Source organism: Akebia trifoliata, chromosome 3 (assembly GCF_017979445.1).
Source record: "Akebia trifoliata isolate Shusen 1 chromosome 3, ASM1797944v1, whole genome shotgun sequence".
Taxonomy (NCBI): Eukaryota; Viridiplantae; Streptophyta; class Magnoliopsida; order Ranunculales; family Lardizabalaceae; genus Akebia; species Akebia trifoliata.
Window position 1 is genome coordinate 30876175 of NC_141377.1, and position 22452 is coordinate 30898626.

Genomic DNA, 22452 nt, shown 5'->3' on the forward strand with positions numbered 1-22452 from the left:
ATTTATTTTTTCTCGAGATACAAATTGAAAACTCGGGGTTTTACAATAATCATTAGATTGGGTTATCATAAAAGACAAATAAATATAACAAAAAACGCTATTAAAATCTCCAAAATGATGATTTTGAATTGAAGAATTCAAAGATTTTTTAACAGATTTTATTCGGTAGGTTCAAACTGAACTTATTTTATCAAATTTGGTAGGTACCTACCGAATATTACCAAACAAGTTCGAATAAGACTTTTTATCTAACATTTCAAAACTGATTTGTTAAGGTACCTACCGAATATAACTTTTCTTATGTGAACGGTTTCAACTCAATTGAAAGTGTTAGCGCGATAAAAAAAAGAAGTAAGATCAAGTATAAAACCCTCATTGAAACTTTTTAGATGCAAAGAAGATGAAATGAGAAAAAGAGGAGAAATGAAGAAGAAAAAAAACGTGTTCGATACCTTTAAATGGGTGAAATTAGCAATTTAGGTTAAAGTGCATATGTTATTAGGTGTGTGCAATTTGATATTTTAAAAGTTAAGGTAGGTATCTCGAGCAAGTGGGTTCAATTTGCCATTTTGGTGTGTGCAAATAGAATGATCCTTTCAATAAATAATGACATCCATTTGAAGTTGGAAACGAAGAATTACAAATATGCATCAAAAGTGACATTGGTATATGTCACATTAAGGAAATTATTTAACAAAATATTTAAGAGTTTATAAAATAAAAATAATAATTTTTATTTATTTAAAATATCTAATATGATATTATTTTAAATTATATAAGAGTAAAACCAGGCTACCATTACTTGAAAAATAAACTATTCTTTTTAATGCAATCGATGATATTTACTTTAACTCAACATATCTAAAAATATGACAAAACTATCCATCAGAAAATAGTAAATTACAACTACAACTCCCAATAATGGTAACTTGATAGGTTGTAAAAAGGACAATAACAATGAGAGCAACATATGGTGACTATGTGGCAGTTGTTGGTTGATTTAAAGCACATGGTATTGCATGCATGACTTGTTTAGAAGCCCGATGTACTTTAAACACTAATCAAAACTTGCCAAGGAGACACCATTGGGACATCATCATGCATCTTAATTCTTAAAACAATAGTAAATGACTTAAAGACAATGCATGTGTTCATTGCGAGAAAAAAAATCAATGAAACAAAGAAAACAAACATGGTTAGGTAGTGTGTCTACTCAAAGGATGAGATCCAAATCAAACCATTATATTCTTGAAAAAGTTTACAGTCCTAGAGATCCCTAGTTGTCGCACACAATGGAGGCAAAAGTCTTTTGTCTTAGTTAAATCTTAATCCCCTCACACAAATATAACCCAAATAAGAACTAAAGTAATTTTAAAAAAGATTATTAACTTTTGACAAAATTTTCATTCTGACTCGTTATTCGTTTTAATTTAAAAAACATGAGGGACGAGATTGCAGGCATTTCAAAGTGGCAATCTGATTGATATAAGATAGCAAGGTCGTTGATATTTTTTTGAAAAGTGATAATTTCTCTTTGATTATAAAAGTGATGATCTCACAAATTCGTTATTTTTTAGGGAGATTGTCACTTTTTACATAAATATCAGAGATTTCACTATTTTATATCAGTGAGATCGTCAATTTGAAATACGTGCTATATTACTTTTTATGTTTTGAAAATTAAAATGAACAGTGAGTCAAAAAATCAGAATTTCTTCATATTCAACACATGAAATGTTAATTTACCCTAAGTAATATCCAAAATACTCCTAATTAGCAAGGTCGAATTTTCAAATTAGGTCATAGATCGGATCACATACAATTATGATGGGCACACCTGCCTATGAAGAAGGAAAATCAAAATAATTAATGCATTGATTTTTAGAACATGATACACCAATCACATCATTCTGAAGATAACAAATGTTGAATGATTGGGCCCATTGATCTACCATTCTACAAATGGTTAGTAGACACTTGGACCCATTGAGAATAGTAGACAGTAGACACTTATTCCATTGGATATATATTCTCTTATATGTAGACAATTAAGGCCAGAGAGGAAACAACCAGGCCATATGAAGAGAGAATTAAGGGAATGGGAGTGGCCCTCTATTGGTGGCATTGGCTTAATTACTCAATTATTTCTGATGATTTAATTCTTTATTTTTATTTTTTTAAATAGTTGATGGGCTTAATGTGAGTCCAACTTTGGAGTCAATGGGGCACTTCAAAAATTTGAAGGAACTCTCTTCTTTACAAGACACGTGGTGTATTGAATTTATTTTGTACTCTTATATTTCAGTTAAAATTTGGACTACCTTCTCGAAAATGCCACATGTAATCCAATGGAGAAGGTTTCTTCAAAATTTTGAAGTGGCCTAACACTTCAAAGTTTTTTCCACTTAATGTGGCATCACTAGGGTCCTAACCTGTCTTGAGGGCCAGGCACGTGGAATTAAAGCTTTTGATGTAATAAGTGCTTTAGTCTTAATGGTTAGAAACTAAGTAATAAAAAACCTTTTTTTTTGTGATGGGTCAAAGAATGTGAGCCTATGGGTCCAAAACATGGTAACCAAATTTCGTTTCGGCAATAATTCTGTAGGGTCAGTTCGGTTTTATTCTTAGAATATAGATCAAAAAAGGTTTTCGAAAGTTTTTGGAATCATAAAATTTTTACTCTAGAGTTTTAAAATGATGGATTTTTAGGGGGAAAAAAATTAATGTTTTTATTTTAAAAATAAAATAAGGGGTGAATTACTATTTCGTGAGTTGAAAATGAGTTATTTATGATTTTGGCTCAATATTCATTTTAATTACCAAAACGTGAACATTTATGTTAACGTTAAAAGAAAATTCAGAATGAAGTGAACAATTTCACGGGTTTAAAATGATATTGTCACTTTAAAATCTCCGAATTCGTTATTGTTCATGATTTGGTAATTAAAATGAACAGTGAATCGAAATGGTAAATTCGTCAAAAGTTAATCACTTTTTTGTCAATATCTATAAAATAAAAGAATATTTGATAAGATTTGAGAAGAAGAATCAAAGTTGAAGATGGGGAAATTAGATTTAAAAAAACACCTTGAAGTTCAAGGAAAAAATGAAACGGAAATTAAAAAGAAAAAGAAGTCTAATAATTTTCAAAATAATTAGTAAATATTTTATTGTTCGTGTCATTTAAGAACACTTTGTCTGGTCATTAGGGGCTACCCAAAGAGAAGATTAAAATTTCCTTCCATACCCAATCTTCCTTATGGAGCCAGCGTCGCTGTATAGATCGCTTACTTTGTTAGAATAGCGGGCTAGTCCAAGGTAGTGACAAGGCTAATCAGTCGAACACTCGATAGCACGATTTTTCCCACAATGTTCATGGGTAGTCGATTCATGTTATTGAGGGGGCCTTGTTAAGTTTCAACTCCATACTTCAGGCAAGCACTTGGGACACTCATTTTCAAAGTCTCTTGAGCACATTAAAACTTCTCGTGCAACTAAACATAATTGTCGAGGGTTTTGCACAATATGAAAAAAGGTCATATTCGACGGACCAAGTTGTTGAATTTTTTATTGTCGAATTTTCTTTTTCAACTGACAGAATCCGTCAAGTTAATGAAGGGCGGGAGAAATTCGATGTCTCCAAGTCATCAAATCCAAGGAACATAAAAAATTTCAATGGTCCTAAGCCGTTGAAATTTATTCTAAAATTTATGGGCTTTGGCACATTGAATTGTTCAATTTTCACATAGTGTTGCTTGGCTTGCGGTAGTCGCTTCAACTGAAAATATCTTCGACGTCAAGAAAAATGTCACATTTTGTGATTAATTGGCAAATGTCCAATTAATTAGTAGATGATTTGACAATTCAAGAAATTTTTCAGACACAAAAATTCACCAATCTTTATGACGAGTCGTGATAATCTGACGGCCACCTCTGACATAGGCCCTCATCTCAGAGAATCGATCATTTGCCTCAAGATACACAAAAAAAAGATTTATGACTCTCCGTATCCCGATGCAATTGGTCTACGGTTATGTGATGGGGGTGTAGGGTGTCAAAAACTCATTATTCTTGTGACAGGTCAAAACTCCGAATTCAAATAAAATCTAATTATTTGACAACATCATGATCATGTATTTTTTTTTTTACCAATGGTTCAACCAATCGTGGTGAACCGAATTAAAATAATTATTTTTTATTAAATCCTTTGGTAATCACATGTTAATACTTTAGTTAATGTTACCCTTTTTTATGATAAAAAGGGAATATTGTCGTCAAAGTGTTACCCATTAATTTGAGGTTGGCTAAAAGAATATTGTTTTTCCATTTAATCTGTTTGAAATTTGAAATCATGTAATCTTATGTTCCTTTCGGCCTTCCTTTTCACTCTATTGAAATCTTCAAATTTCCTAATCATTTCTAAATACGATAAAAATAAAAATAAAAGATAATTTCAGAAAAAAAAAAAATCCCCCTCTCACCCTAATTTATAATATTGAAATCTTTTCTTCATCGTTCATGTATCTATCAACCCTTTAGACAGAAAAGCTAAAATGCCGGAATTGGTTCTCTCTCTCTGTCTCTCTCTCTTCCATTATCAACCAAGACCTTTAGACAAAGAAAATCTGTAATGCCGGAATTGGTTCCTCTCTCTCTCTCTCTCTCTCCTCCATTATCAACGAGGCTTTTTTTTTTTCTGAATAATTGGAACCCAAACTTCTCTCTCTCCAACAAAGACAAAACCCCAATGAATAATTTCTGAATCTCCAACTTCCAAACTTCTAAAAAAAAAAAAAGAGAATTTTGATAATATAACACCCTTTTTGACGCACACCCCCATGCCTCTTTCTCTCCCGTGCCCATAGTAAAAAAGAAACCTTTATGATCTGATCATCTTGTGGCATTTAAAAACATGATCCAGTGAAATGGGGTTGTAGAGGATAAAATTATATAACTTAAAAAATAATAATAATAATAATATTATTATTTTTCATCTTTGAATTTTATTTTTAAATTTGAGTGATCAGTAACTGTTCATTTTCAACACTTTAGATCAAGCTCGAAAAACAAAATTTTTTTATATTTAACATGAAGATCGTCATGAAATCTTGAAAGTTGTGTTACTATATTGTTAGTGTGATAATCAATGTGGGCCCAACAATTCTTTTTAAGATTTAAAATCTTAAAAAATAAATTTGTGAGCAAGAGGACGTGTCGAACTACCGGCAAGAGAGAGAAGTTATTTCTCTATTGCTAATGTCATTTGCACCATATGTCAAATGTATGTTGGACTGTGAGTTGAAGAAATCTGATTTTATTGAGAATTCTTGGATGAATATTACAAAAGTTTCAATATAGTATTTATAGCCATTATATCAATCAAGATATATGAAAATTACCTAATATAAATATTCTAAAATATCCTAATTGATATCTTCTAAATATCAATATATATTTTAAAATATCTTTCATCACAACTTTCTTTTTGTGATGAGATACACTAATAATGATACAGTGTATCTCATGCATCTTATTCTCTAACATGAGCAAACATATCGAGGGCATCAATGGCATAAAAGGGCGTTATATTATCACCACTCATTAAAAATAGAAGCAATTATTTTTTACTTCTAAATTTCAGGTTATGTGATTGGTGTGTAAACAAAATCATCATTCTAAGTCAATAAAACACTAAGTCAAGAGAGAAGAAAAATGCACCTCAACATTTTCAAAGATCCGACTGTTAATCGGAAGATAACACTTCATCTAGTGAGTGTACTGAGAATTGTATCACCATCATTTTCATCAAAAGTCAATCAAATCATTTGTTATATCTTATTTCATGTATCTCAAGGAAGGATCGCAAAATTTGTTGTCGAGATGAAATTTCAGAAATATCATTTCAATTATATTATGATGATAAAAGTGCACAATATAGAAAAAAATATATCGAGTTGGACGAACTATTATGTTCAAGTTGTAGAAAGATTTCTAAAATAATGACTTTTGTTGATGGGACTCGGTTTTGTTTTCTGAGAAATGTAGATTTTTTAGGACTTACAAAACCTTTAGAACAAAACAACTTTTTAACATTTCATTGACTTGCAGTAAATAATTTCATTTCCATTTTTCTGGACTTGGTCACATCCAAATCTCACGTTATTGGTGAATTTTTAAGGATGTTTGTAAATGATGATTTTCTATAAATTGTGGAGAAATGGTGGGAAGATTTAACACAATTCAACCATGAAGATTTTCTATAGAGGTAATTTTTATATTCAACCATCCTTAAAATTAGGGGTGTCAATGGATAGTCGAAAATTCGATCCAAATTCGAATTCGAAAAATCACATATTATCCAAAAAATTTGGATATCGGATTTGAATTCGGATAGTTTTATATATTCGAATCCTTATCGAATATAGATTCGGATATTAATATTTCGAATCCGATAATATCTGATTCAAAATAATATATAATATGTATTATTTTATTTATATATTTATTATATACATAATATAATATATAATAGATTTATTTAAATAATGAAAAATCAATTGGATAAGGAAAAATTATATTTTTTTAACATACAAATTATTTGAATTCTAATATGATATTATCTGATATCCAATAGGATAATCGGATTCGAATTCGGATAGAGTTTTAGAACATCCGTCAGATTCGAATTCGGATATTATTGTATCTGAACCAATAACAGCCCTACTTGAAACACTGTTCAAATCATCTCTACCGTCTAATTATTGTGTTTCTATCCATATAATGGTCACATCTTGGGTTTTTCTTACTCTTAAAATCATCAATATCAGATGTCTCAAAATAATCAAGAAACGATAAAAATGTTTCTAATTTTTGAAGTCAAATAACATGCGATTTGATTACACATGTCCAACTAAACAAACCATCACGGACCTCCTGATTTCCTTATCATGACCCACAAACTCGATCGACCACCACACATATCCCATCAATACATTTGACGACGAAGAAGTCGTCATGATTGGGAAGGAGACCCATTATAGATATGCTGAAGAATAACCATATGAGATCAAAAGGCAAATGATTCAAAAGGTTGGTGGGCCACAATTCACTTTGAGGACATCTTTTTTGAAAAATATTTAATAATTTCTTAGTTTCTAATGCATCCTTTCCATCTTTCACTTTTGAATTTTATTATCTTTTGGTTTCACTAATCAAAATAATATCATCTACAAATTACATAAAACAAGGATCTCGAATTCGGGTAGAGTCGTGATCTTCTTAAACCACCACCACCCCCCCCCCCCCCCCCATACAGTTCTGACGTGGCATGGGTTAGAATCATAAATCTTTTTCATTGGGATACACAACTGCATATCTCCATAAATATGTGCAGTTGTATATCCCGAAGAAAAAGATCTATGATTCTAGCCCATGCCACGTCAGGAGAGTGGATCCTCTGCAGTAGTTTTTTTCTTGCAGTTCCCTGTAGTGATTTTGAGCATCAACCCAACACTTTACATTTAAGAGTTTAATAACTGTTCATTTTCAAAACCATTGATCGTGATTTTAAAAATCCTTTTTACGGATTTTTCATTTTCAAATCCGATCTATGCTCCAAAACCTAAGTGATTGTGTTGTGATTGACTTTAAAAGTGATCGATTCAACACTATTCTCAAATCACTGCAAGAGAACACTACTACAGATGATCCTCTCCCCCGTATGTCGGAGAACGCATCAGAAAATCATTATTCAATTTCTTAATCTTACAATTATTTATAACTTCAACATACATATCCTTAATAATGCATTTGTTTAAAACTCTCATTTTCTCTAATATTCATCACATTCCCCCAGTCACCATGTATTGTTTCTATATATAAAAAAAACTAGGCCCTTCGTATAACCTTCGTAACCAATAGTACTTATCGCGACACGTCCATTATGATAATTTATTCTAAAATAAGTTTAATTGACATAAATCCATCACTAACTCTTATGAAATTTCTACTAATATCAGCCAAAATCTTTCCCTACATTATACATAACCCATTTCTAAATTATCAATCGTTTGTACGACATGTTTATAGTCTTTATCTATTCTTATACAAATTAGTTCTCATTCTTTTCAAGTATTAATCAGTTCTAACGCTGATATTTCGAATTATCATAGTGGACAAATAAATTCTAGCCCAACAAATACAAGCGAACTTCAAAATGCATTAGACGTAGTAAAATTATACATGAAGAAGGTGCATGAAAAAATAAGTAACGAAAATGAGTACCAATTTCAAGAACCTCGGGCATTACTAGGACAAGGAGCGACTACAGTGGGAGCTTCAACCTGCATTCTCAGAAAATTAAACTCCAATGCCAACACGGGCTTTGACAGTAACACAGAAATGCTCCGTTCACGAGCATCATTTTCTCCAAGTGATTTGATCGAATTGTCCACCGAACCGAGACTTTGGCAATCAAATGATATTTCTTCATTTTTTGGTCTTGACACCTTAGCTGGCTTCACTGGCCTCACCCTTATAAAAGACATCAATCAGGAAATAAATAAAGTGAGAAGGTAATATAGAAATAAAAAATTAAAAATAGAGAGCTACTATTGGCACACCAATCTTACTTATTATACCCCCAAATTCTTAAATTATTTCTCACCCTCCAACAAAAGATTAAAACACACTGTTAAAACATACAAAGGAGGTTTGGTACAAATTATTCTCTCAATGTTATAATACTCTTCAAACAATTTCAGTAGCGGTTTTACAATTATGATTAGGCTTATATAAAATCCTAAACCCAGAAAAATAGAAATCTCGAAGAAAATAAAAATGAGAGATCTTCTCTTGGCACCCCAACTTTTACTTATTCTCCACCCACCATTCACTCATTTTCTATATTTTTAATTGGGTGTAATAAGTAAAAGTTGGGGTGCCGATAGCAACTCTCAAAAAATATTTAGGGACCGAACCTGCATTCAATCTGGCATGAATATTTGAGAAGCTCAGGGTTGTACTCTGTTTGGCCACTGCATTTTACAATGTACAAACGGTTGGTAGTCCTCAAAGTAGGGTAAATTAAAGAAAAATTATTACCAATATATCACCTAAAGCTCGGAAGAGACATTTTGATGACGGGTCCCATCCACTTGCTACTTGATTTTGATTCTCGAACTGCCATCATGAAGCTCATGATCGGAAAAAAAAATGAGAAAGCGAATCAATCAGACCAATGTAGGGTGACATGCAAGCAGATGTTTTGAATATAGAGTGGAGAATGGATACGTTCTTTCCTCCAATGTCCTGAAACACGTCAAGCACGATACTAACATTTTTAAAAAGAGATATTATATGGCCACGCCAACTTTTGCTAACGCCACCCCCAATTCATATGTTAATTACCAAATAATTAGCACATCTGGGGGTGGCATTAGCAAAAGTTGGTGTGGCAATAGAAGTTCTCTTTAAAAATGGATGGGGACTTGAACAACATAGTCATCACTTCACAAATAAGTTACCCATTAAAAGTTAGATAATTCTGGCACCAAAGGGGAGGCTGTAAAAAATATCCCTAAATTAAAATTTAACTGTAATCAAACACATTTCAGAAAATGAGAGTGGCTATCTTTCAAACATTGAAAATCCCATTAAAATTTTAAGAGTAATTATAAATCCTCCGTCCTATGGTTTGAGAAAAGATACAAAAATATTTGGACTTTTGTGATTTTTTCCCCTTAATTGCATCATTTAGATTAAAAGAAAAAGAAAAAAAAAAGTAGGGTAGCTCTTGCTCTCTAGAAGAGAAAAAATAAATTAAAAAAGTGTATTTCTTTATCTTTTAATAGTATGAAATTAAATTCATTAAATAATAAGTCATTACTCACGTAACAAGATGTTAAAAGGAAAGTGCGAAATGAAGATCTGTTCCCTACTCACCAAAAGTTGGGAGGTCGAGACTACAAAAATTGGTCACAACAGAATCCTTCTTCTCAGTCACTTGAATATTCATCTGATCCTTTTGATTATTGAAGACAGTATCAATACCAATCATATTCAGGAACCCATTGCCTTTACTTGGCCTCTCTGAGATTGCCGTAATTCTCTGCTTTAGATGAAACCCACATTAAATATATACATACATACACACATACATGCAAGTAATGATTAGTTCAAGATTTGATGCAAAAATAGTAATTAATTCGAAGTTCACCTTCGAGAATCCAGCAACTTGACTTGGGAGCCCTACATCCTGCAAGAAAGCACAAAAGCCACTTAAAATATTGAAGTCAGCCAACGGTATGCTTCCCAAATATTCAAACCGTGAGATAAACAAATTTGAGTTGGAAGAAATTCAAATGAAAAACAAGAAGAAAGTTCTAAAACAACTCCGCGGGTCCAACCTTTCGTCCATGAACACAAGCTTCATCGTTATTAACAAGTACCCTAGCAGCCCATCTGTTGAGAAAAATAAAAAAAACCGAAGTAATACTATCAATTGGCAATAGAACTCAAATATTTAGGCAAACTGAATCAAAAGATTAGATGATTTGAGTAGACTTTAGTACCCACCAGACTCAACATGTTTTTCCGAACTTTTGCATGAGATAACTCAGTGACCAGTGAGTCATACTAATTTATGAAACAAAATACAATATACACCATTACACTACATACTTTTTAAAGAAGTAAATTCTATGAAATATTGTAAATGACATCCTAAATCATTTGAACCACCACGTAGGCTCTCCCAATTCAAGGTTATGTAGCTATGTGTATCATCGGTCAAGGATTTTCCAACCTAGGTTTGTATTGACCAAATCAGTCCATGCCACAAAAAAGCATCAAACGCATTAAACTATTAATCCATATATCCATGCTTATATAAATTGATAAATGCACATCAGGCTGGGTCCAACATGACAATTCTCGGATCCCAATACAAACAAAAAAGAGAAAGCTTTTGTTTTATTTTCCATAACAAGATTCATCACAGCCAATCTAACGTAGATCAGGATATGTAGAAAGAAAAACATACGCGCAAGAAGTTGGAGGGTTCCACACAATTCCAGCAATCACCACGAGCTGGGAACACAGCTTTGAGTTAGTAACCAATACAAACAGGTTCTCAACTTTTCTCTGTTTCTTTCTTTCAATTTTTATTTTCCATCTTTTGGCATTCATTTGATACGTAAGTGCGTGTGTAAAAACGGGTTCTCAGAAAACATTACAAATTACTAAGTACTAAATTAAGAAATTAGAATCTATCGATTTCCCTGGCAAACTACAAATAACCAAGCCAAAATGGTAAAATCAAAAATCAAAAAATTCATAATCGCATACTAAATAAAGTTACTAAGATAAGATTTCAAAATGACCCAAATGAATCTTAAATTGCATACTAATGTTTATATAAAATGTTCTTGAAACAAACAACTTTAAATGTAAAAAAAGTTATCATCAAAATCTCCAACCTCATCGAACATTCCAACTGGGCTATCATCGTAGTGAGCAAGAAAGAAACCACCCAGAGTATATCTGCAAGGTGCAAACTAAGCTTAAATATCAAGATTTTTTTATTCTTTATAATTTGAGTAGAAAAAACATTGAGATTCTTAAATCTCAACGATTGTGACAACTGAACGCAAAGAGAGAGAGAGAGAGTACCCAAAAGCTTTAACTAATCGAAACTCCTTTGGGATGCAAGCCTGAGCAGTTTCTGCTTTCACAAGATGTAGCTGGTACAGGGCGCTGAAAACCAAAAATTATTTTGCAGAAGAATTCTTATTAATAATTGGTTGAACAGAAAACAATTCCAAATGTTAAGAATCCTCCTACAAAAGAACATGGAAAACCCATGCCTTCCTTTGAACAACCACGGAGGTTTGGCATAACCAGGAGAAGATTTTGCTTCCATAATTTCCATGAGGTTGATATGGGACAGACCTCAGCAAGTTGTTATTAGAAATGTAGGGACCTGGAACCAAAAAACAATTGGGTGGGTTGAAGTGTCAAGTCCAGGGTAGGAACAATGAAAAAATGTATCTTGCTTCTAGAACTATGCATTATATTCAACACAGGGAGATACTATCAAGTGTCTTCAAGTTTATAGACTTAAATCATACTCTAGTAGTACATGTTTAGCATTTTATATATAGAGAAGCAATGTAATGAAGTTTACATCTAAGCTTATGCAGAACAGTGTAAAAAGGAAACGGACGTGTGTCAATATCCAACATGGTACGAATCGTCTAAAATGATGTTTTTGAGAATCCCAAACTGCTAAAACTCCGTCTAAATGTTTTACAATAGAATCTTTTAGCTATATTTAGATTAAAAACTTTTTGAAATAAAAATAAGGGAAGAAATGCATTAAAAAAGAAAAAAGAATAAAAAGAACAAAACATTTCTAATACACTATATCATTTATAAAAGTGTATATTTTTTTTTCTTTTTTTATTATTATCAAACTCTAGTTGAATTAATAACATAACAAAGGTAGAATGCATGTTAGCGTGTCCGCATGTCAATAGTGTCTCACGCAAAATTCCTAAAACTATCATGTTCATGTTAAACAGCTTTCAAACAATCAAAATACCAATATAGATAGGATTGAATAAAACTCTTATTAACAAAAGTATCCCTAATGTCCCAAAGATGGGCCTAAACCAAACACCGGGAATGCAAAATCCCTAAAGGTGTCACGTCCATGTTAAACAGTTTTCAAACAATCACAGTACCCATATAGACATATGGTTGATATGTCCATTTACAAACTGGCTGAGTAATCATAAATGAAAGCCACCGAGACCACACAAATCCCGTGCAATAACGTTAACTGCACCAAGGATCTAAAACTAAGTGTGTGTTTGGTAACACTTCTGAAGTCTGAATGGCGGTGGTCCACCTTTAAAATTCAGACTTTAGAAGCTTTAGTTCCGTTTGTTTTGGTTCAAATTTCAGACTCCATAACCAAAATTCAGAAGTTTTGAATCAGTGATGGAGAAATGCTGGTCGAAACTTCTGAAATCTGAATTTTTTTTTATTCTTAAAATACCCTCCTCAAAATCCTAATTTCTATCACTTATCCTTTTTTAATATGAACCTTAAAACCCTTATTTTTAACTTTTCTACCTCTCCTTTCTCTACAACTGTGTTGTCAAAGTCTCTCCCCTTTCTCTCGTTTCGTGTTTGAAAACCCTATATTTTTATACGAACCCTAAAACCTTATATTTTTCAACTGGAAAATGAATGATTATTTATTGTTTGAGTATTATCTTGTTGGAATATAATTTCTCAAGTATGAATTCAAATTGAAAACAATACTTTTGGGGTGTTTAATATATTAGAAATTGAAATTAAATGTGTAGATAGTTTCATTATGCATAACATGTTATGTTTTTCGGTTAACAATTTATTAGAATTACAAAAGGGTATTATTGTCAAAATGGCTATTATGTTTGAAAATTCCATTTGTAACCAGAAGCTTTTAAAAATGATAAACAAACAACTTTTCCAGAATAAGATTTCAGATTTCAGATTTCAAAAAACAGACTTCAGAAGTGTTACCAAACATACCCTAAAACCTACTTGGATTCGTCTTCAATTTAAATCATTAACATCAACAAATTGGTATTTGAGTTATTGTGGATTACTTGGGACCAAAAATTTGGTCCATATATGTAATTATGTGTACGTTTGTACATGTCTTTGAATCTTGATTCTTGAAATCATAGGTGGGTATCACAAGTTCACAAAAATAGAATGTTTCATTGGAAACAGAGGCAACACAATTTCTGATTTTCGGTTGTGTCAGTTAATTCTTGGGTTGATGATTTCTACTAAAATTAAATAAATATATAAATGATGATTTCTAATAAACTCAGATTTAATGTTTTATATGTGGAGTTGTATCAACAAATGTTGGACTCATTGACCACGCCATGGCTATGATTAGTATTGAATTATTGCTATTATTCCTACCCTTCATTGTTATTTCATTTCTTCCTTTCTCCAAAGTGACTTCAGCTATTATCAGACTAATTTGAGCTATGGGCAACACTTAGGTTTGGCAATATTAGGTTTACCTCCCTTGACTGAAAGTCAACGCCCCATTTATGTTGATGAATTAACTGTGAAATTTTGATTTTATGCAAAATAAACGATGTTGACTTCAGTCAAGGGGGCAAACCTAATCTTGCATTTTGCAGCAGGGGGTAAACCTAATATTGCTAATTTCACAGGTGGTATTAATAAAATACACTTAAACTATTGAAGAAGAAAATCCAGAAATGAGTGAAGATGCGTAGTAGAGGTACAGATGTGATTTCATAATGAAGTAGATGGAATCAAACAATGGTAGAGCAGAGAAAGATCACCCCCCAAAAAATATATATATATACTTTACGGCTAAAACTGATTTTTATTTTTTTGATTAAAACCCAAAGAACAAAAACTGATCTGCACTCCACCCCTACATAAAGGAGAGGAACAAGGATTGGACAGAAAAGGAAAAAAAAAGCAAACGACAGCAGAAGAAAGAATTGTTTGATTCTTGAAATTGGTAATAAAGTCCATTAGTGTGTGTGTGTGTGTGTGAGAGAGAGAGAGAGAGAGAGAGAGAGAGATTTACCTTGGTACAGAGGAGGTGGAGGAGATGCAAGGGCGTGACGTGGGGCTGGATAAGGGAGATGGTGAGCTTAAGGTCGTGGTTTTCAAGCCCTGTTTATCGTTTCGACTCGGTATCTATGCCGAGTTGACTGACTTACTCTGACGAGTCAATGTCACGATCACATGATATTGTTTTGTATATGGTAAGTTATATTGAGGCGCTAAGAATTAGTTTAAGTGTGATTTACTTAATGGTCACTGAGGCTAACTACTTTTTTTTAAATACTAATTACTCCTTTACTTTTAGGGGTGAGCTAAATAATCCATTTAGTGGATCTCTTTTTTCTAATCGGTCCCTCAACCTCATCTCATGTTAAAATATTTTTGAAATATCGAAACAATCCCTTTTTTCTTCTTCTTTTTTACGTACTTAGGTTTTTCAATGACAATTCCAATCATTTCAGACGAATGATATACTTCTCGTTTTGAATTTTTAAATGTATTTTTTTTTCTACGATTTATAACAAAATGAAGGTACAGTTTTTCAATTCTTTTATTTCTTTTTTGAATCAAAATCGATCAAAGATGGTTCTTTTGGTTTGAAATCATTTACATAAGTTATTATGTCAAGTTTTAAGTTGATCTTTCCATGTAGTTTAGTTAGAAAATCGAAATCGGATAAATTTTACAATGCCAAGGTTGATTTTTTTTTATTATTATTATTAAAACTAATGAGGTTGATGATAATTAAAATAAAAACAATTGTTAACCTTGACAACAAAAATATTGAACTTAAAAATAAAAATTGTAAACTTCAACACTATAAAATTTAGGAAAAATTATCAGAAAAAATCTAATACAATAATTATTTAACAAAAAGAATCTAATTTATTAAAAATTACAAAAACGATAATAAATCGATCATTGAATAGCCGATTTTTTTCTCTTTCCTTTTTATTTATCTCTTTTTGATTTTTATATAAAAAATCAATTTTTTTTAAAAAGAAACGACCATTCAATGATCGATTCATTCTCTCTCCTCTTTTTCTCTCCCTTTTAATTTTTTAAATAAAAAAGAAACGATCATTCAATGATTGGTTATTTCTCGCTTCCTTTTTGATTTTTTAAATAAAAAAATTGAATTAAAAAATAAACAACCATTCAATGGTCGGTTCTTTCTCTTTCCTCTTTCCCTCTCTCTTTTTGATTTTTTAAATAAAAAAATCGAATTTTTTTAAAAAGAAACGGCCATTCAATGTCTGATTCTTTCTCTTTCCTCTTTCTCTCTCTTCTTGATTTTTTAAATAAAAAATCAAATTTTTGAAAAAAATGGGGCTGACGTTTTTTGGAAAAAAGAGGTTGACATTATTTCAAACATTAAAAAGAAAAGAAAAGTCTGATGAGGACTTTCTCCATCAGCACTATCTCAGCCCTATCATCTCCTATCTTCTTACAAAATAGAAGACATAAAAGTCTAAGAAATAAAGCTGATGCTTATACATTTCATTGAATAAAAACAGCCTATAAATAGGCATTACATCAAAAAAGAAATAACCAACAAACAAACCACTTCATTAACTATTAACCTTACTTCCTATAATAAAGACAGGTCTTTAACGAGTAAACGAAAGCGTTCACCACTAACATTACTTCTTATAAACTAGTAACAATAAGTTACGTCTTTTACCACTAAACAAAAATATCAACCACTAACATTACTTCTTATAAACCATCAACAATAAGACACGTCTTTAACCACTAAATAAAAGCATCAACCACTAACATTACTTCTTATAAATCAGAAACGTCTTTAACCACTAAACAAAGGCATTAACCACCAACATTGTTTCCTATAAACCGGACATGTCTTTAACCACTAAACAAAGGCATTAACCACTTGGTCAAACACAAAAAAAAATACATAATAAAATAATGATTCTCAACATACCTCCATGTCATTTCTGTTTCTTACTTACACTCCACCATTACCAATACTCATACCATCACAGAACCATACTAACATCACCCATTAATGCATTAGCCTTATACATCACAGCCGTCTCATACACACAATAGCCCTCATCATCCTCTTTCAAATACCTTTCCTCTTCATCATCTCTTCTTAACGTCCCATAGCAACCATAGCCATCTCCATTATCATTTTCTTCTCGCAACCAACAGTTTTCCCCTTTGTTACCTCAATTAACGCGACTTCATCATCTCCCAATATCTCTATTATGTTGGTCTCATATCGCCACACTCTTCTCTCGATTTCAGACCTCACTTCATCCTCTTTCTCTTTTATAGCCACAAGTTTTTCAATTTTGAAGGAATCGCAGCAACCACCTTTTATCACAAAGTTAATATTTTTTTTTTTGTGTTTTCCTTTTTTTTTCGTATTTCTTATTTATTCTTTTATTTTCACTTCATCACGTGTTTTAATTTTCTTCGATAAAAAAATATTAAATGTGTGCATGAGTTTTGGTTCGTAGATGTGCCACGTGTTCCTTCATTTTTTAAGTAAAAAATTTTGCATCAAAATCTAAATTTCTAATTCATTGACTTGTTATGTGTCTATGATTTCTTTTAATTCGATTAATTTGCAATATGTTCCTAATTTTTCATTCAAGATCTTTACATATACACGTGAATAGGAATAATTGAGTCATTAATTTGCAATGTGTTCCTATTTTTGTTCAAAAATTTACTTTTGCATATGTATGTGAACAAATGACTCATGGTCCCATGTCCCTAACGTTTCGATTTCAAAAATCTTACACACATGGGTTGTTGATTCATCGATTTGTTGGTCTATCGAGTGTTTGTAATTTGTCATACATTCTTTGGATAAAAATTACACTTATGTGCGAATGGTTGACTCACTGATTTGTGTGTGCATAGGAATCTCAAAATCGATTTTTCTATGAAATGGATGTCAAGTTAACTCACTGATTTTGAGGGCATAGGGAAATGAAAATGCACTTTTAACTTTTTAAAATGTCATCAATGAGTCGACTAATTGATTTGTGTGCATGTGGCATTAAAATTGATTTTATCTTTTTCAAAATGTGTCCAAATTAATTCATCAATTTTTTGGTGCCACGTAAGCATTATCAAACGAGAGATTTCATTATGCGAAATTCGAAGAATTCACACGTAGAAAAAAAAAATTCTTAAAAAAAAATCATATTTATGGGTTAATTTTGGGGATTTATGGGTTTTTCATTAGTTTAGTGACTTGCTACATGTCTATAATTTCTTTTTATTCGATTAATTTGTAATATGTTCTTGATTTTTCATTCAAAATGTGAATAGGAATAATTGATTCATTAATTTGCAATGTATTCATATTTTTGTTTAAAAATTTATTTTTACGCATATATGTGAACGAATGACTCATGGTCCCGTGTCCTTAACGTTTTGATTTCAAAAATCTTATACACATAGGTTGTTGATTCGTCAATTTGTTTGTCTACCGAGTGTTTGTAATTTGTCCTACATTCTTTGAATACAAATTGCACTTATGTGCGAATGGTTGACTCACTGATTTGTGTGTGTATAGGAATCTCAAAATCAATTTTTTTTATAAAATGGATGTCGAATTAACTCATTGATTTTGTAGGCATAGGGGAGTGAAAATGCATTTTTTTACTTTTCAAAATGTCATCAATGAGTCGACTCACTGATTTGTGTACACGTGACATCAAAATTGATTTTATCTTTTCCAAAATGTGTCCGAATTAATTCATTAATTTTTTGGTGCCACGTAAGCATTATCAAACGAGAGATTTCATTATGCGAAATTCGAAGAATTCACACGTGAAAAAAATGGATTCTTAAAAAAAATCACATTTATGAGTTAATTTTGGGGATTTATGGGTTTTTCATTAGTCGAGACGATTGCACTTATTATATTGATTTATTGTAATAGATAGCAACCAATGATGGACGTATTCTTGGAAGTTCGACTACATTAATCGATTGACAAGGTCATATATCGAGTGATATATAGAGCTATTGGAAGATGATGAAGTCACGTTAATGAAGGTGACAAAGGGGAAAAATGTTGGTTGCGTGGTGAAGATGATAATGGAGATGACTATGGAACGTTAAGAAGAGATGATGAAGAGAAAATGTGCATTAGAGAGGATGATGAGGGCTATTGTGTGCATGAGACGGCTGTGATATGTGAGGTTAATGCATTAATGGGCGATGTTGGTATGGTTCTGTGATGGTATAAGTATTGGTAATGGTGAAGTGTGAGTGAGAAACAAATATGGAATGGAGGTATGCTGAGAATCATTATTTTATTATGTATTTTGGTTGTTGTGTTTGACCAAGTGGTTTATGCATTTATTTAGTGGTTAAAGATGTGTCTGATTTATAAGAAGTAATGTTAGTGGTTGATGCCTTTGTTTAGTGGTTAAGACGTGTCTGATTTATAGGAAGTAATGTTAGTGGTTTATGCATTTGTTTAGTAGTTAAAGATGTGTCTGATTTATAGGAAGTAATGTTAATGGTTGATGCTTTTATTTAATGGTTAAAGACGTGTTTTATTGTTGATGGTTTATAAGAAATAATGTTAGTGATTAATGTTTTTGTTTAGTGGTAAAAGACGTAACTTATTGTTGCTGGTTTATAGGAAGTTTTATTAGTGGTGAACGCTTTTGTTTACTGATTAAAGACTTGTCTTTATTATAGGAAGTAAGGTTAGTAGTTAATGTAGTGGTTTGTTTGTTAATTATTTCCTTTTTGATGTAATGTCTATTTATAGGATGTTTGTATTCAATGAAAGATATAACTTGCAAGAACATTAACTTTATTTCTTAGACTTTTATGTCTTCTATTTTGTAAGAAGGTAGGGGATAAGAGGGTTGAGATAATACTAATGAAGAGGGCTATCATCAGACTTTTCTTTTCTTTTTTAAATTTGAAAGAATGTCAACCCATTTTTTCCAAAAAATGTTAGTCCTATTTTTTTCAAAAATTTGATTTTTTTAAAGAGAAAGAATCGGACATTGAATGGTCGTTTCTTTTTTAAAAAATTTGATTTTTTATTTAAAAAATAAAAAAGATGAGAGAGAAAGAATCAAACATTAAATGACCGTTTCATTTTAAAAAAATTTGATTTTTTTAATTTAAAAAATCAAAAAGAGAGAGGGAAAGAGGAGAGAGAAATAACCAACCATTTAATGGCCATTTTTTTAAAAAAAAATCAAAAAGGGGGAGAGAAAGAGGAAAGAAAAATTTAATTTTTTATTTAAAAAATAAAAAAGGGAGAGAGAAAAAATCGACCATTGAAGGGTCGTTTCTTTTTTAAAAATTCAATTTTTTATTTAAAAAATCAAAAAGAAAAAAGAAAAAAAAAACCGACCATTGAATGATCGATTTATTATCGTTTTTGTAATTTTTAATAAATTGGATATTTTTTGTTAAATAATTATTGTATTAGATTTTTTCTGATAATTTTTCTTAGAATTTTTATTTAAAAATTAATGATGCAGATTGGTTATAGTTTTATAATTATTTAATAATTAATTTTATAATTATGTAGATTGATTATGATTCTCATTTACAATTGTGATATCATGGGTAATTTTTTAGAGATTGGGACATCAATGGTCCACGAGAGGTTTTTGCTACAACTACTGGTTTTGAGTATTACCAATACATTCGGTGAGTACATCATAATGCATACCTTTGTTATGCATTAGCTGTGAGATTTTAACTACAGACTTATATGTTTTACGTTCAATTTGGAGATATGACTATCACATTAGAGGACACTTTTCATTGTTTGGGACTAAAGATCAATAGGTACCCTGTTATTGTATCACGTATAAGGAGAGAAGAGTATCCCAATTTTATCTATGAGTGTTTTGAAAGACTACCTCCTGCTAATGGAAGCTCTTTTTACAGTTTTATTAGTCTTACATGACTACGTGATACATTTGGGAGATTGCCAAACAGATAAAATGTCTATAAATAAGGTAAAATTTAATTTTTATTATTATTATAAAAATATTAAATTAAAATTAATATATTTTAATTATTTATTAATATTTTACTTTATATTAAGTAAATAATTATACTCGTGAATATCTATTAGCACTATGTGAAGTCACACTATTTCCAAATGCATCGAGTAATGGTGTTGATAGTAGTCTATTCCATTTATTTAGGGATCTATCTGTTACGTCAAATTATGTTTAGAGTACCGCCGTTCTTGCATTTTTATATTCTTCTCTTAGTAAATTTATAAGAAACAAAGGGGAAGCGACCATCGAAACTAATGGGATGTACACCGTTATTACAAGTATGGGCACACCGTTATTAGAGTACCGCCGTTCTTGCATTTTTATATTCTTCTCTTAGCAATTTGTAAGAAACAAGGAGAAACGACCATTGAGACTGATGGGATGTACATCGTTATTATAAGTATGAGCACACGAACGATTACCAGTAGGTAAGCCCCTACTTACAAGTGACAATATTTCATTCTCTCGAGCGTGTAGATGGATGACGCATAATAGGACATATATTGATGATCTGCATCATAGTGTCTTACCATATCAAACCAAATTGGATTTTATTCTTTCCTTTATGATAAATATAAATATTTTTAATTTATATGTCTAATTAAATTATTATTATGATATTTCTTATTATTTATTTATTTATTATTTGTTAGGTTGTATGGACCTCATATCTTAATATTGCAGGTAGAGATATAGATATTATACGTACAACTTGTGATCTAAGCTTACACTGATCTTCTATAATATTTTTACACACTACATTGTATCATCCTGCGAATAGATGTTACGACGGTTTGATTTACAACAGCTTATCCCGAGTCCTGTCCAACGATGAACTACAGTGGGAGGAGGGGAATAATAGATACCACAGTAATGATAGATTGGGAATAAAGATTTAATAAATTTCCCGTACATTGTCAATTATGTCAGAACTTGCAAGGTAATTTTAAAGTGAAGTTCATTTATGTCAATTATGTTAATTATGTTGAGACTTACGTGATAATTTTAAAAATATTTAAATAATTGGCCATCCGAGAAATTTCGAAGATGGTATGGTTGCCCTCGGATGCATAGTCCGGCACTGCATTTTCTTCAACCGCGATATATACCTCGTGGTTATACGGATGACTTGTGCACATTATACAAAAACATATGTTATAACATGATAAGTTATAACATTTATTTTAATAATTTAATTTTTTTTTAATAAAAATTTATATATAACATAATGTATTATTTTTCAGGCCGATGTTCTTAATTCTTTGACTTTGTAGATCCGTGAGATGGATGTCCATGGACGAGTCATAAATCAGTTGGAAACTGCTATCTCGACCTTGACATTACTACCATATTTGTTTCTTCAGATACCTAAATCGGGTGAGCCAATCTATACAGTTTCGCAACGTCGACGTCGTCGACTTAATCCTGAACCCGAGCCTGAGCTTGAACCTGAGCCTGAGCTTAAGTCTGAGCCTAAGGATGACATGCACGATGACGATGAAGATGAGGATGGGGAGGAGGGTAGTGATAAGGAATCTCAAGAGCATTAATATAAGGAGTCTCGAGAACAGTAAGATGGTGGGACTGGATATTACACGCAGATGAGTTAGGGTGATTATATTCTAGTACATACTGATCAGGATGAGGAAATGATGCGTGTAAATCTCGGCACAGGTTATTTTTTAAAATAATTTAAAAATCATTTCCAAGTATCTTTATCTTCTTTTTCAATTATTGCATATGCAAGTGGAAAAATACCATAATTTGGATCGTTAGCAGTCGCAGCAAGTAGTATACCTTG

General features: G+C 31.5%; 1 protein-coding gene across 1 annotated transcript; it reads right to left on the minus strand.

The window, feature by feature from the left end:
* Positions 1-8133: 8133 nt before the first annotated feature.
* On the minus strand, positions 8134-14669 carry LOC147406355 (protein NEOXANTHIN-DEFICIENT 1). The gene is made up of 11 exons (XM_086434355.1): positions 14636-14669; positions 11950-11997; positions 11671-11754; positions 11478-11541; positions 11042-11088; positions 10407-10461; positions 10217-10255; positions 9943-10108; positions 9114-9180; positions 8979-9035; positions 8134-8532 (listed from the first exon to the last, which is right to left on the minus strand). The coding sequence occupies exons 4-11, from the start codon at positions 11487-11489 to the stop codon at positions 8289-8291; spliced, it is 687 nt and encodes a 228-aa protein (XP_086290481.1). The 5' UTR covers positions 11490-11541; positions 11671-11754; positions 11950-11997; positions 14636-14669; the 3' UTR covers positions 8134-8288.
* Positions 14670-22452: the final 7783 nt, after the last annotated feature.